A 12700-nucleotide genomic window follows, 5' to 3' on the forward strand; every position below is an offset into this window, starting at 1 on the left:
GATCCAATCTATATTCCATAATAGTATTAGTGTACCCTTCTGCATAAATTATAAGGAAACTTCACTAGTTGTGTATGAAATTGTCATTTTTTGTTCATATTTTATAAATTGGGTATTTTGGTCATTTTTGTTTATTCCGTCAGGAGTTAACAAAAAATTTTAATGGGAAGAAAATTAAAAGGAACCGAAACATCGAACAAGCATCATTACAATTAATAATTGTTTGGAAGTGATAAGCGACATTACAAAAACCATAATAGTTCAAAAGAATAAATGAAAATTTTCCTAAATTATATGGCATCAAATATTCAATCCACTCGGCGGGGTCCAGTTTACAAATCTTTATTTGTAACGATTTAAGAAAAAACGCTAGCAATATTTACGCTTTTATCAAAAAAAAGAGAGTTAATTTGGAGTTTCTCTATAATTTTTTATAAAGCTTAGTTTCACCTAGTAACAGATAATGTGAAACTTATTACTCATGCTTATCTTTATAAAGCACATACTCTACGTGGAATACTCTTCATATTTCAAATACGAGATCGATGTGTTATATCGATACTTTTAAGTATATACTTGTTACATTGTAACAGTAAAAATCATAATCGGATTTAAAATTTAATACTAATCAATATAAAATATAATAATAATTTTTATTGCTACGCTGTGAAAATGTGCACTCGAGTCTTTCTCCTAATTTTAAACTACTTATGAAAATTTAAAAACTTACATGTTTTTTTTACTACGAGTAGGGCGGTGCCAAATTACCGTAGAGGCGCACTGGCATATTGCAGAGTGCAGACGAATAGTCTTATTATATAAACGACTGACGTATAAGCTCCGCCATCACCGCCGTTTAAGACTTCAATTCTCTCTCTCTCTCTCCCTCTCCCTCCCTCTCTCTCGCGGCTGCTACTACAAGTTCCCCAAAGGGCCAAAACGACGCTCCGCACTTCTGTAATTTACATCTCTATGGCCATCTCCCTGTCCAACCTTCCCTCTCTCACCACCCTCCGTTTCCCAAACAGAAAGCCTCTCTCAGTTCACAACCCAAAAACCTTAATTCTCACCTCTAAAACCAAACCCCAATCCCCATTTTCCATCACATTCCAAAACGGCAAGCGAAAACGCCCACGTTTCAAAATCCGAAACTCGGTGCTACCGGAGCCGGAAAACTGGGTTCGTTTTGGTCAGTCGGTTTTACCTGGAGGCAGTTGGTGGAGTCTGAGCGAGGACAACCATGTAGATATTACGGCGGCGAAGCCAATAACTGTCATGGTTGCTCTCCGTCGAATGTGGGAATTGATTGCCGGTGATCGATGGCTTGTTTTTGTTGCGTTTGGTTCCTTAGTCATCGCTGCGCTTTCAGAGATATCAATACCAAGTGTATTGGCTGCTTCTATCTTTTCTGCACAGAGTGGTGAGACCATGGTGTTCTCTAGGAGCTCAGAGCTCTTAGTTATGCTGTGTTTCACGTCGGGGATATGCAGGTTGGTTCATCTATAGTCAAAATTCGGCTAACATCAATAATAGATAGACAATGCACAAGTTTGTAATCAGGCTATCTGCAAGGTCTTAATCTGTTTCCCAATCGTCGTACTTATCGCCATGCCCAACTGTGTGAGACTTGCTACTTCTCGTAATGATGAATTTGTAAGGCATAATGGTGGGTTGACATTACAATGACGAAAATTTAGAGGCATCTTAACGATTTGAGCAGCTTTAAAGTTGCAATCCATCATGGAATCATCATATCCTCGAGTAGTTTGGTAAACTGATTGGGATTATGGCAAGCATGAGTGCAGTTTTTAGAACTTGCCTGCACATTTGATATTCATATAATTTGTTTATTTTGGATAGAGTTTATATCAAGATAGGTTATGTGGAAAGTACAGGAAATTGTAATTGAGCTATTTATATAACGTTTGGTTTTGAGGTGGACAAAGTTTTCCTTTAAGTTGGATCGGAGGAAATTCCTCCGGGCTCCAGCCTAGTCCATATGTCCTTAAAGCATTTGAGAATTACATGCATTTTTAATAGAGCATGTGATCCCCATTTTTAAAAATGCATAGGATTCTATGCAAACAAAAATCACATGCTTTAAGGACAGACGCCAATTTAAAAGACTGAAATTATTTCCTCTAACCTAGTTCGGAAGAAAACTTTGTTTTATTGAGGTGCTTGGTTGTTTACTATATTTCATTGGAATTTCAGTGGCCTGCGAAGTGGCTGTTTTGGAATTGCGAATATGATCTTGGTAAGTATGTTGATCTTAGTTCTTTCTCGAAGAATGCATTATTCTTTTCCTTTTTTTTTTTCTTTTTTTTTGGTACCTGTAGATACTGTGGTCTGTTGTGAATATGACATCACAACAGACATAGTGAATATGACATCACATGATGCTCCGCATGTCATATTGCAGGTTAAGCGCCTCAGGGAAACTCTATATTCATCAATTCTTTTTCAGGTTTGGCTTTATTTAGCAATTGTAACATATGAAGTGCCATGAGCATCTCTCAAGCAATCTATGTTGGCAGAACTCTTTGTTGTATCTGTTTTTTATTCAATATATTACTCTATGTTGGTGTTATCTTTAATGTAGGATATATCCTTTTTCGATAGAGAAGCAGTTGGTGATTTGACGAGCAGGCTTGGGGCAGATTGTCAGCAACTGTCTCATGTTATTGGGAATAATGTTCACCTGATATTACGCAATGCTGTTCAGGTTGCAGTCATTATCAAATACTTTTTTGTGTCCCTCAACGTGTCTTCAGTGTTAGAGTCAAATTTATGGTTAAATTTTTATGTGTAGGGGACAGGTGCATTGATCAATCTGCTGACTTTATCTTGGCCTCTTGCATTATCAGCTTTGGTGATATGCTTTGTTCTATCTACAATCTTTCTGTTTTATGGCCCGTACGCATCTGCACCTTCTCTCAACTTCATAGGCCTAGCACATTAGTCTTTTAAAACTCGAGTTTGTGTTTCCACGAAATCTGTTATTGTAAAGTGATGTACTGATTATTTTTGTGTATTCAAGTTGTCCTGATCCCTGTATTGTTTCCTATCTGGCTGCTCTCCCTGCTTTTTCTTTGCTACAAGAGCTTTCTTGGTCTGATCATATCCTCAAACAATATAGATGAAGGGATTTAAGTCTTGTATAATCCTTGCATGCATATGAAGTTATGCCAATAAATTGTTAAATTATCATTATTTATAAAAATGTTGGAGTTTTGACTCCTTCCTATTAATTCACTGTGATTAGGGGAACACATTAACTTTTTTTTATTGCATCTGATTTCCTAAAGTATCCATTCTTGATATGGTCTGGACAAAATCCTTTATCTAAAATCTTTTTTTTTTTTGGAGAGATATCCTTCATCTAAATTTTTTTGCTACTCTGGATACTTCTAATGGATCTATTCTTTTGTTTTAAGAGTGGAACTTTACAATGTCCAGTTCAAGGAAAAAAGAAAAAAGCATTTGTGTTATGCCTTTAATGTATAGCTTCCTTCAGATTTAGACAGTGGTCATCAGAAAGGAAGGGCTTAAATTAGTTAAATAACTGCATGTGAAAATTTGCATTTAAATTCTTTCTTAAAACATCTTTTATACGGAGGATCTTCTCTGTATCACTGATTGTAGGGTAACTCATAAATTGTTTCCTTGATAGACTTATCAAAAAATAAATAAATTGTTTCCTTGATAGAGGCGTTGTCTATATGCATAAACTCAAATGTTTATTGCTTCCTGTTGCACTGAGATTGTTCACCTTCTGCTTATAAGGGTGTCTCTTTTACTAGCCTCTTGATTGTTTGAAGGCATTGTTAAAACCTTCCCTCGTTAACAGGTACCAAAAGAGAGCTGCAAAGTTAACCCAAGAGTTCACTGCTGGTGCCAATGAAGTATAGGCAGAAAACTGATCGATATTGCTTCTGAAAGTTTTGACACTTGAATAATTTTTGAGTATGCTCATTTATTCTTCTTTTCGTATGTAGGTTGCGCAAGAAACACTTTCTTTAATGAGAACTGTCCAGGTTTATGGAACTGAAAGGAAAGAACTTGGAAGGTAATAATTCCTACCATTAAGCATCCTATTTTCATGATCCTCCTTCCCCCTAGTGATCCATCCTATATGGTGTTAGGTACAAGCAATGGCTGGACAGGTTAGCTTTTATAAACATTCGAGAAAGTGTGGCTTATGGATTGTGGAATATGAGTTTCAATACGCTATATCGTTCAACACAGGTTTGGCTCGGTTTTAATTTATCAAAAAATCATCAGCTTTGGGTTAAATGCTAGTTTTCTCCAGGTTCATGTTAATGTAGTGATGCATAAGATGAGATAAATGGGTGTGTAGCATTGAAAGGGTAGCCCATCCTTCACTAAATTTAGCTACCCAAGACCCCCAAGAAAAGATAAAAAACAAAAACGGTGGTTTATAGCTATACCATGATCCAAACAATGATATTGTGATCAGTAAATACCACATTTTTTATTGAAGAAATTTGGTGTTGGCCCCAAAAGTATCCTATTTCTCGAAAGTATCCCAGTCATATCAAACAATGGGATTTACAGGGTTGGAGTAATTATGGGTGGAGCTTCCCTGTGATGAATCTGTAGCACCAGTGCACTTGCTCCATATCAATAACTGTAATAGGTGATGAAACGCTGCACTCTTACGTGGGAGTTCAAAACTTCTGATTTTTGGGTTGGGTTGAGTGTTACCAATAATTTTGTAAATCGATGTTATTTTTTCTTGGATTGATGCAAAAATGATAGAAGGAAGTCTGAAATACAATGAATATCCGTAATGCCCAACTTGCTGAGTAATCTATAGAACTGATCATGGCCAGAGGCCTACGTGAAGTATATGGTAGAGCAAGGTTTCTTTGAGAGTGGCTTTCTTTGCCTGGTCTGCCACTCTAAGGAAGATCCTCACTTGGGATAATTTAAGAAATTGGCTAGATATATGTTAAATTCTTGTACATGATCTAGGGCACATAAATTGACAAATGTATATGTTTCAAGAGTGTTTTCATTAATTGATTGTTGATACATTACAAAAATATTAAAGCTTATTTCTGTTTCAAAAACTCTTCAAAAGAAAAAATATAGTAATTAAGGAAAATAAAAGTGGGTACAACTCAAGTATAAGGGAGGTACTATTAAAAAAAGGGTGTCCAAGATGCATACACTTTGTAATGAACATCCCTGACTAAAAGCAAATGCTTCTGGATGTATTGCAAAAGTTGCATTTTAAATGAAGATTTGGAACTTGACTTCCACGCTGTTTGACAAATTACATTTTACAGGTCATTGCGCTACTATTAGGAGGAATGTCAATTATGAGTGGTCATGTGTCGCCTGAACAACTTACCAAGTATATATTGTACTGTGAGTGGTTAATTTATGCTACCTGGAGGCTCACAGATAATTTATCATCATTACTACAGTCCGTTGGAGCTAGTGAAAAGGTCTTCCAGTTAATAGATCTCTTGCCGAGTGACCAATTTCTATCGAAAGGCAAGCACTCTGTGTCCAGTGGAACTGTAAATATTTTTTTGATTATTGAGCCTTAATCATGATTTATTTTGTTTAGGGTCCTCATCTGACATGCTGTAGAAACCAAGGTCCATACCTTTATTATACATTAGTTACAATTATCACTATTGTGCAAAATGAGATTTCTTCTTGAATTTGTTTTGATAAATATTTCATTTTATGTTATCTTCTATAATGCAACATCTTTTTGCTTTTTTAAGGTAATGCTTACCTTGTTTGAAGAAACATTGAATAGGGAAAGTGAATCCTGATGCATTTAGACTTAGAATATGCCAAAATTTTGTGAATTTTAGTTCAGCATTTCTAGTTCTAATGTGATGATTTGCTTTTGGTTCAATTTAATATTTGTTTTTCATCTATGGGAATCGCTCTAAGAAATTTGTAACTTTTGTAATGGCATGTCCCACTTTCAATAGGGGTGAAGTTGCAGAGGGTAATGGGACATATTCAGTTTGTGAATGTATCATTTCACTATCCTTCAAGGTTAACGGTATGCCTTTCTAGGTTAAATTGAGTTTAATTTATCTTCCTTTTTGTGTTACGTAAATTCACTTTCCCTATCACATAATTTCATAACGGGAAAAATGAAAGACCTACGAGTTCTTTGCAGCTCGTAAAGGACTCACTAGTTAGTGACATTGGAACAGGTGCCCATTCTAGAAGACATAAATGTCTCTGTTCGAGCAAATGAAGTGGTTGCAATTGTAAGAAATTTCTTTGCTTATATGATACCTTCCTCATGACGCTGGTGCAAAGATTTAAGGATTGTCTGTGTTTCTAAATTTTGCCTAGGTTGGTCCAAGTGGTAGTGGAAAAAGCACAATTGTCAATCTTTTGCTTCGTCTTTATGAGCCAAGTAGTGGTCAGGTAAGCTACAATTACTCTTGCATCTCACTTTAGCATCTTTAAATAAAATCAATAATTATATCGAATGAAGGATTAATGACCTATTACTAAATCAGTTATGATTTTCTAAAATCGTTTTCTTTCTTTCTTGGACAATAGTCAATATGCTCTAAAGAACAAGCGCAACACACTTCACCCTATAATTCTTCTTATCAATGATTGATGTGTGTTTAAGTTATGCCTTGGAACTTAAGTTTCCAGGTATTGCTTATCTACACCCCAATTAGCACATTGCAAATGGTTGTATGTCAGATCATTTGGAGATTATAGAAATGACAAGCCTTTATTTCTCTCATATGGCAAAGGCAAACGTGTGAGGGAATCGCTCGAAAGTATGAATATGGTTTGATTCCCAATGACCTGTTCATTTATTGTTGGAAAGCATATCAATATATATTATATTAGCTTTCAAATTTGAGAGTTATAATTTTGAAAACCTTTTGGACCATCTGAAGATTTGACTGATTCCTATTCTTCTTGATTGCCTTTTGGGATGGAAACAGGAATGCAGTATGATGGGGGTAGACCTATATAATGACGTCTTTAGATTGTGAAACTAATGTTATAATGTGATAAAGTTGTCTTTAAGCTAGATTCTGATGGTTCTATCCTCTTTTTGTCCTTCATATCCTTTGTGGTTTAAACTTGATATATTTGTTCTGTTGAGTGAAAGCAACAGAAGAACGATAGAGAACAACTTTTGCTAACAATGAGCTTCTTTTATCTTTGGGTAGTGTTTTCCCGGACGCAGTTCTGCCAGTACTAGTAAATTTATGGTTATTGGATCTTATGTAAAAGGTGCCTCTGAATTGCAGATTTTTGTTGACGGTTTCCCTCTAAGAGAGCTGGATATTGGGTGGCTGAGAGAGAAAGTTGGATTTGTTGGACAGGTTAGATCACATAAACTAAAAGGCATACTGAAGATGGCTAACTATAATCTAAAAATATTTGTTTCAGACAGGAACCCCATCTCTTTCATATGGACATCAAGTCAAACATTAGATATGGTTGCTCTAGACACATTGAACAGGAAGATATAGAATGGGCTGCGAAGCAGGCCTATGCTCATGAATTCATCTCATCTCTTCCTGATGGTTATGATACCCTCGTTGATGATAATTTACTGAGCGGGGGACAGAAGCAGCGAATTGCTATTGCTAGGGCCATTCTTAGAGATCCTGCTATTCTGATCCTTGATGAAGCCACCAGTGCTCTAGATTCTGAAAGTGAACATTATGTTAAGGTAAGTACTTTCCAGTTTCAATTTCTCTAATTTCTGTTTTACAAAAGAGAAAAAAAGAGAGAGGAGAAATGATATGCATGTAAATGCTAGCTCACTGTTTCTGATATTGTTATCTTTAGGGGGTTCTTCATGCGTTCAGAAATGACATCAAAGGAAAAAGAACTGTCATTGTCATAGCACATAGGTCATTTTCAGTTCCTTTTTTTTCGATTTTTTCCTTTTTTTGAAGTTTTAATTGTGAGACAATTTTTATTATGATGACGGACATTTTACAGGCTCTCTACCATTAAAGCTGCTGATAGAATCATGGTACTGGATGGTGGTCGAGTCATTGAGGTTAGAGCTCTTTCGGTATTCAAGATAACTATGTTATTGTCATTGTCCACTGCAGAGGATCATGTAGGATGTGAAGTGTGTGTCCAAATGTCAGATTTCAGAAGCTTTTTTGTTGTAGCGTTGATTAACTTGAGATGCTAGGGTTTTTTTCCAGACCCAATTTATTCTCCTCTGCCATTTTACTTTATTTAGGATTGAATCTTTGGCTTGTCTTGTTGAAGATTTTGCTCTTAGGTTGATGGTGGACTGGACCAAAGCCGTGGTCAGTTCATAGTTGCATGTGCTTTACCACTAGTACTTCGTGTGACATTCTTAGAAGAATTCGGGGCCTCATCTTATGGGTCTCCCTGTGATATCCACTATGCACAAGATTGGCCTAATTTCTATAATAACATGGATGCATATAGTCATAATGTATATTTGATTTGTGCATGTGCAGATGGGTGACCACACAGAGCTCCTTCTCAAGGGCGGCTTGTATGCACAGTTATTTAAAGTTCAAGCGGCTGTTTTGGCTTGACTCAAGACCATTTTTTGGCTACACTTCTGAGTGTTAACCCAGGTTTGATGGCTTCATTCATTCTCCGATCTCCGTATGTTCATTAGCGAGCTATTGCTTGAACTGTGTTTTTTTTTAATGGAAATCAATCTCAGAGATACGCAACCAATTACACCAGAAGTATACAACAAAGATTCTGATTAAGAAGAAAAAGAAGAATACAAGTCCAAAAATTCAGTAAAACTAAAAAAATGAGGACTTCTAGATGCCGTCATTCAAAGCATAGAGGATTTGAACATGACAACTTTTGACTCTCAACACCAAAATCACGTCATCTCTGTTGACTGTTGTATCTTATTATCTTAGACTTTCCCCATTTATACTTTCTTATTATTCCTTTTTGGGAAAAAATATACTTTACTCAAATCAAAGTATTTGTTTTGAGTTGATCTTACGTAACTTTTTCCAATTTGCTTCGAACTACGACACTTCAGCCCAATTGTTTCTGTTTGTTTGGATATAATTCAAGTCATTTTGCGACGCACGTGACCTTTTAGCCTTTAATTGTTTTAATTGTTTTTAAGAAAGAAAAGTGTTGCCGCAACTATACATACACTCTACGTGTCACTTGGGATGAAATGAAAGGTGGATAAGTAGTCTCAGCAATCAGCATGCCTCAAACACGTAGAGCCAACATGTGTAGGAACATTACACGTATCAATTAAGCAAAGAATATTAATCAACATTGTCGAATTGAAAGGCATGGACACCAAGAACAGAAAAGTCATGGAGCTTCAAGAGAACAAGGCAGCCAAGGAAGATCTCAATGAGGCACAAGTTCTCGACCACGCTGGTGACAGGGAAGATCTAGAGCAGAGAAATGATAACAATGTGGGGGAAGAAAGAAAAGAGCCTCCTCCTAAAGGCCTTCCACACCAACAAGTTCCACAGCCTCTCGTTGATTTCTCCAGCGAAGCCCTTGAGCATCTCTGATCTCGTCAATCACAGCCATGATGATTGATTGCCTTCGTTCTTTTCCTTTTCATTTTTCTTTTGTGTCTGCGTGTGTGTGAGTGAAAGAATATAAAAGAACTGCGAGATTTCATTAAAAAAAAAAAGAAGTTGTAATTTGAAATAACTATATGCCATGTATCAACAATGCAATACAAACATGAAAACAAAGAAATCAGAGAGAATGTTGAGAGGAAAATCTCTGTATATTGCATTGAAGTAGTTTGTTCTTTGTACATTTGCAGTATATATATCATATACAAGCTGCCATATGAATAACTAATAACTGTTATGTACAACTGAATTAACAGAAAAAGAAAACTTCTTTCTAACTAATCTTCAACTAATTAAAACTGATTTCAGCCTGTGTGTAGTCAACTAATTAAAACTGATTTCAGCCTGTGTATGCCAGCCTGGCTGCTGCGAGCCTGTGTGCAACATAGGCGAGGCTGTGGCAGTGGTGAGCCTGTGGCTGTTTGGGCGAGCCTGTGTTGTATCGCACACAGGCTGGCCTGTGCGTATTCAAATCTTCACGTACTTATACCATGACTGCATATAGTTATTTCAAATTGCCATGACTACATATAGTTATTTCATTTATTTTTCGGCTGCTCCAGTGCCTCATTCTTTACAATCTCATGCAGCCCGACTTAGTGAGCTGTAGCGAAGAACACCAATAAGCAACAAATAAATAACTCTAATCTTGAGTCTATCAAAGATCTAAAAATTTTCTCAAAACAATAGAGTCTATCTAAGGTTTAAAAGAAAAAGAGGAATAAACTTAACTCTGAGTATTCTCATTGATAAGAACTTATTTATAAACAACAACTGATGTTTCTAGAAGCTATAAACATGTATTTATAGACCCTAAAACCCTAAGACTAATAAAACATGAAACATAGACTCCCAAAATCCTAAACCTAAAATAAAGGAAATAAAGTTGGTTTAAACCCTAAACAAAGCTATGGCGCCTATCTGGACGGGACATATGGCCGTCTAGACAGCCACGCGATTTAAACGAAAAAACATGAAATAACATATGCCCATTTGAACAGGACTTCGAACGGGTCTTTTGCAAGCTTCGTTCGATATGCATCACAAATTCACAATCTTCCTATTGTTCTTCCAGATCTTCTTCTTGTTCCTCTCAATCTTCCTCTTGTTCTTCTTCGCAATCTTCCTCATGATCTGCTTCCTCTTCTTCTTCTTCCCAATCTTCCTCTTGTTCTTCCCAATATTCGTCTGCTCCCTCTTGTTCTTCCCAATCCTCCTCTTGTTCTTCCCAATATTCGTCTTGATCTTCCTCGCAATCTTCATATTCCTATTCTTGAACATAAGTTGAAAGCAAAAGAAATGTCATTAAACATAGAAATAGTGGAGATCAAGGTATAAAGGATAATTGGTTGTAGAATTTTTTTCCTGGAGCCTTTGACAATATAATGATGGAGATTAATGAAAATGGCGCATAACCCAAAAAGGTGGTGGTAAAACCCTGCCATCACTAAATCTGCACAATTCTCCAAATACATATCCCCCACCTAGCTCGTAGTGCCTATAATCATTGCCTCCATAACCCTCGCACCCAAAAGGAGGATATTTCTAATGTATTTCACAAGAATCATCCGTGCAGTATATGCAGTTTGCTTTCAAACTAGGAAAGTTCCGAGAGAGAGATAGAGATTGATTAGTGCCTACAAACAAAACTTGGTCACCTATGCATTTAATAGGTTCTCATTTATCCCGAAAGAAATCCAGCTTATAAACGTCAAACGTGGTTGTCTGGTCCGCATATTCAATAATGTGAGTTGACTATAATTTCGCCATCGATATTCATCTTGTTAGTAATAAACCTACAAACCCACCAAAGCTCACCTGATGATTCGACCAAATAATATATTTCTTTCTCTGCAAGAATATCTCCTCGTGTATTCTTCAAGTGAGGATAAGTGTTCATATTCGAAATAAGTTTCGATAAGATAACTCTTTGGAGAACAAAGATCAGCAAGGTCATAAGCGTATACAGTAAGTCCTCAAGAGGCAATGGTGTAGAACAATTGGTCCTTGAAATGTGTGACATATACAATGTCAAAATATTTCTTAAGCAGTGGTTCTACAAAGGTCCATGAATGTCCCCAGGTTTACAAAAAGCAATACTGCGATGAATGCTAAGACTAGGCAGAGCCACTACAATGCAATCATCACTTGTAGGAACAGATTACAAAACAATCTTGCGTATAAGATATAGAATCAAACGCTTTGCTGACCTGGTATAGAAACTTTGGCTTTGATCAGGATAATCCCATTCTACTTTAAACCCAAAATTGGGGGAAGAATCATCATCATATTTGTAGGCACTTTTCCATTTGTGACACAAAGTGTCACCCTCATATCTCTTCAATATTTCATCTTCATCCACATTTTCATGAGGTATAACTGTCATGGACGGTAGCGTATGAATGGGAGGAAGGGAGATGAGTGGAGTTGTCGTGAAGGGACTCCAAAGAAAAACAGAGTAGTCAAGGCGAGAGATATAAGTCAACCAACCATGAGATGACCCAATGCATATTGCATGATTAACCTCTTCAAGGATCTTAATATTGGTTTTTATAACCTTTTTGTTTACGTAGTCATAGAAACGGCACATACTCCTACCATCTTCCTCCTCCTCATCTGGTGGTATCATCATCAACGGATGTGAATTAGCTTTTGAAGGCGATGCCAATAATGATGATGGTGATCTATTAATAGAAGGCATCTTTCGCTTAAGGAGCAATGGAGTAGAAAAGCATAGGTTGGTCTTCTTGGTATAAGACCCAAGTGTAGCAGCACGATAGAATGAACCCCTGGTCATTGGCACCATACGCCATTGGTACGATAATAGCATGTTCACCATCTTCACCGCTTTATATATGAAGGAAACTGATCCATCAGAACAAGAAAAACTAAATAAAAATGAAAAGTGAAATATATATACACATTAGCTAGCATATATAAAAAATAAAAATAATCAGCAAAGGGAACAAAATCAAAATTAAATACTTACGTGTGTGTGGATTTAGGGATGAGAAAACTTCAATAATTGAAATCCTTCTATCTTGATTGGTAGATTGGTAGAGAGAGAGAATCGAATATGGTTCTTG

The 12700-nt window shown here is 36.5% G+C and overlaps 1 protein-coding gene across 2 annotated transcripts; it reads left to right on the forward strand.

Moving 5' to 3' along the window:
- The first annotated feature begins 868 nt into the window (after nt 1-868).
- Nucleotides 869-9839, forward strand: LOC132180487 (ABC transporter B family member 26, chloroplastic-like). 2 transcript variants are annotated; one of them, XM_059593331.1, is made up of 18 exons: nt 869-1490; nt 2215-2257; nt 2423-2467; nt 2603-2725; nt 2813-2916; nt 3851-3905; nt 3999-4069; nt 4146-4248; nt 5316-5526; nt 5982-6055; nt 6213-6269; nt 6358-6432; nt 7287-7361; nt 7433-7714; nt 7834-7898; nt 7990-8050; nt 8490-8612; nt 9310-9839. In XM_059593331.1, exons 1-17 carry the CDS (start codon nt 973-975, stop codon nt 8568-8570), a joined length of 2043 nt encoding a protein of 680 aa, XP_059449314.1. In that variant the 5' UTR covers nt 869-972; the 3' UTR covers nt 8571-8612; nt 9310-9839. The 2 variants fall into 2 exon arrangements, with proteins under 2 accessions (XP_059449314.1, XP_059449313.1); XM_059593330.1 differs by having other exon boundaries at nt 8490-9839.
- Nucleotides 9840-12700: the final 2861 nt, after the last annotated feature.

Source organism: Corylus avellana, chromosome ca5 (assembly GCF_901000735.1).
Source record: "Corylus avellana chromosome ca5, CavTom2PMs-1.0".
NCBI classification, from domain to species: Eukaryota; Viridiplantae; Streptophyta; class Magnoliopsida; order Fagales; family Betulaceae; genus Corylus; species Corylus avellana.

Excerpts from the sequence above, each read along its gene's own strand:
- LOC132180487 (XM_059593330.1), top strand. The coding sequence starts at position 973 with ATGGCCATCTCCCTGTCCAACCTTCCCTCTCTCACCACCCTCCGTTTC. Across the intron at positions 2,726-2,812 it reads TATTACGCAATGCTGTTCAG|GGGACAGGTGCATTGATCAA; the intron begins GTTGCAGTCATT and ends TTTTATGTGTAG. Across the intron at positions 2,917-3,850 it reads ATCTTTCTGTTTTATGGCCC|GTACCAAAAGAGAGCTGCAA; the intron begins GTACGCATCTGC and ends CCTCGTTAACAG.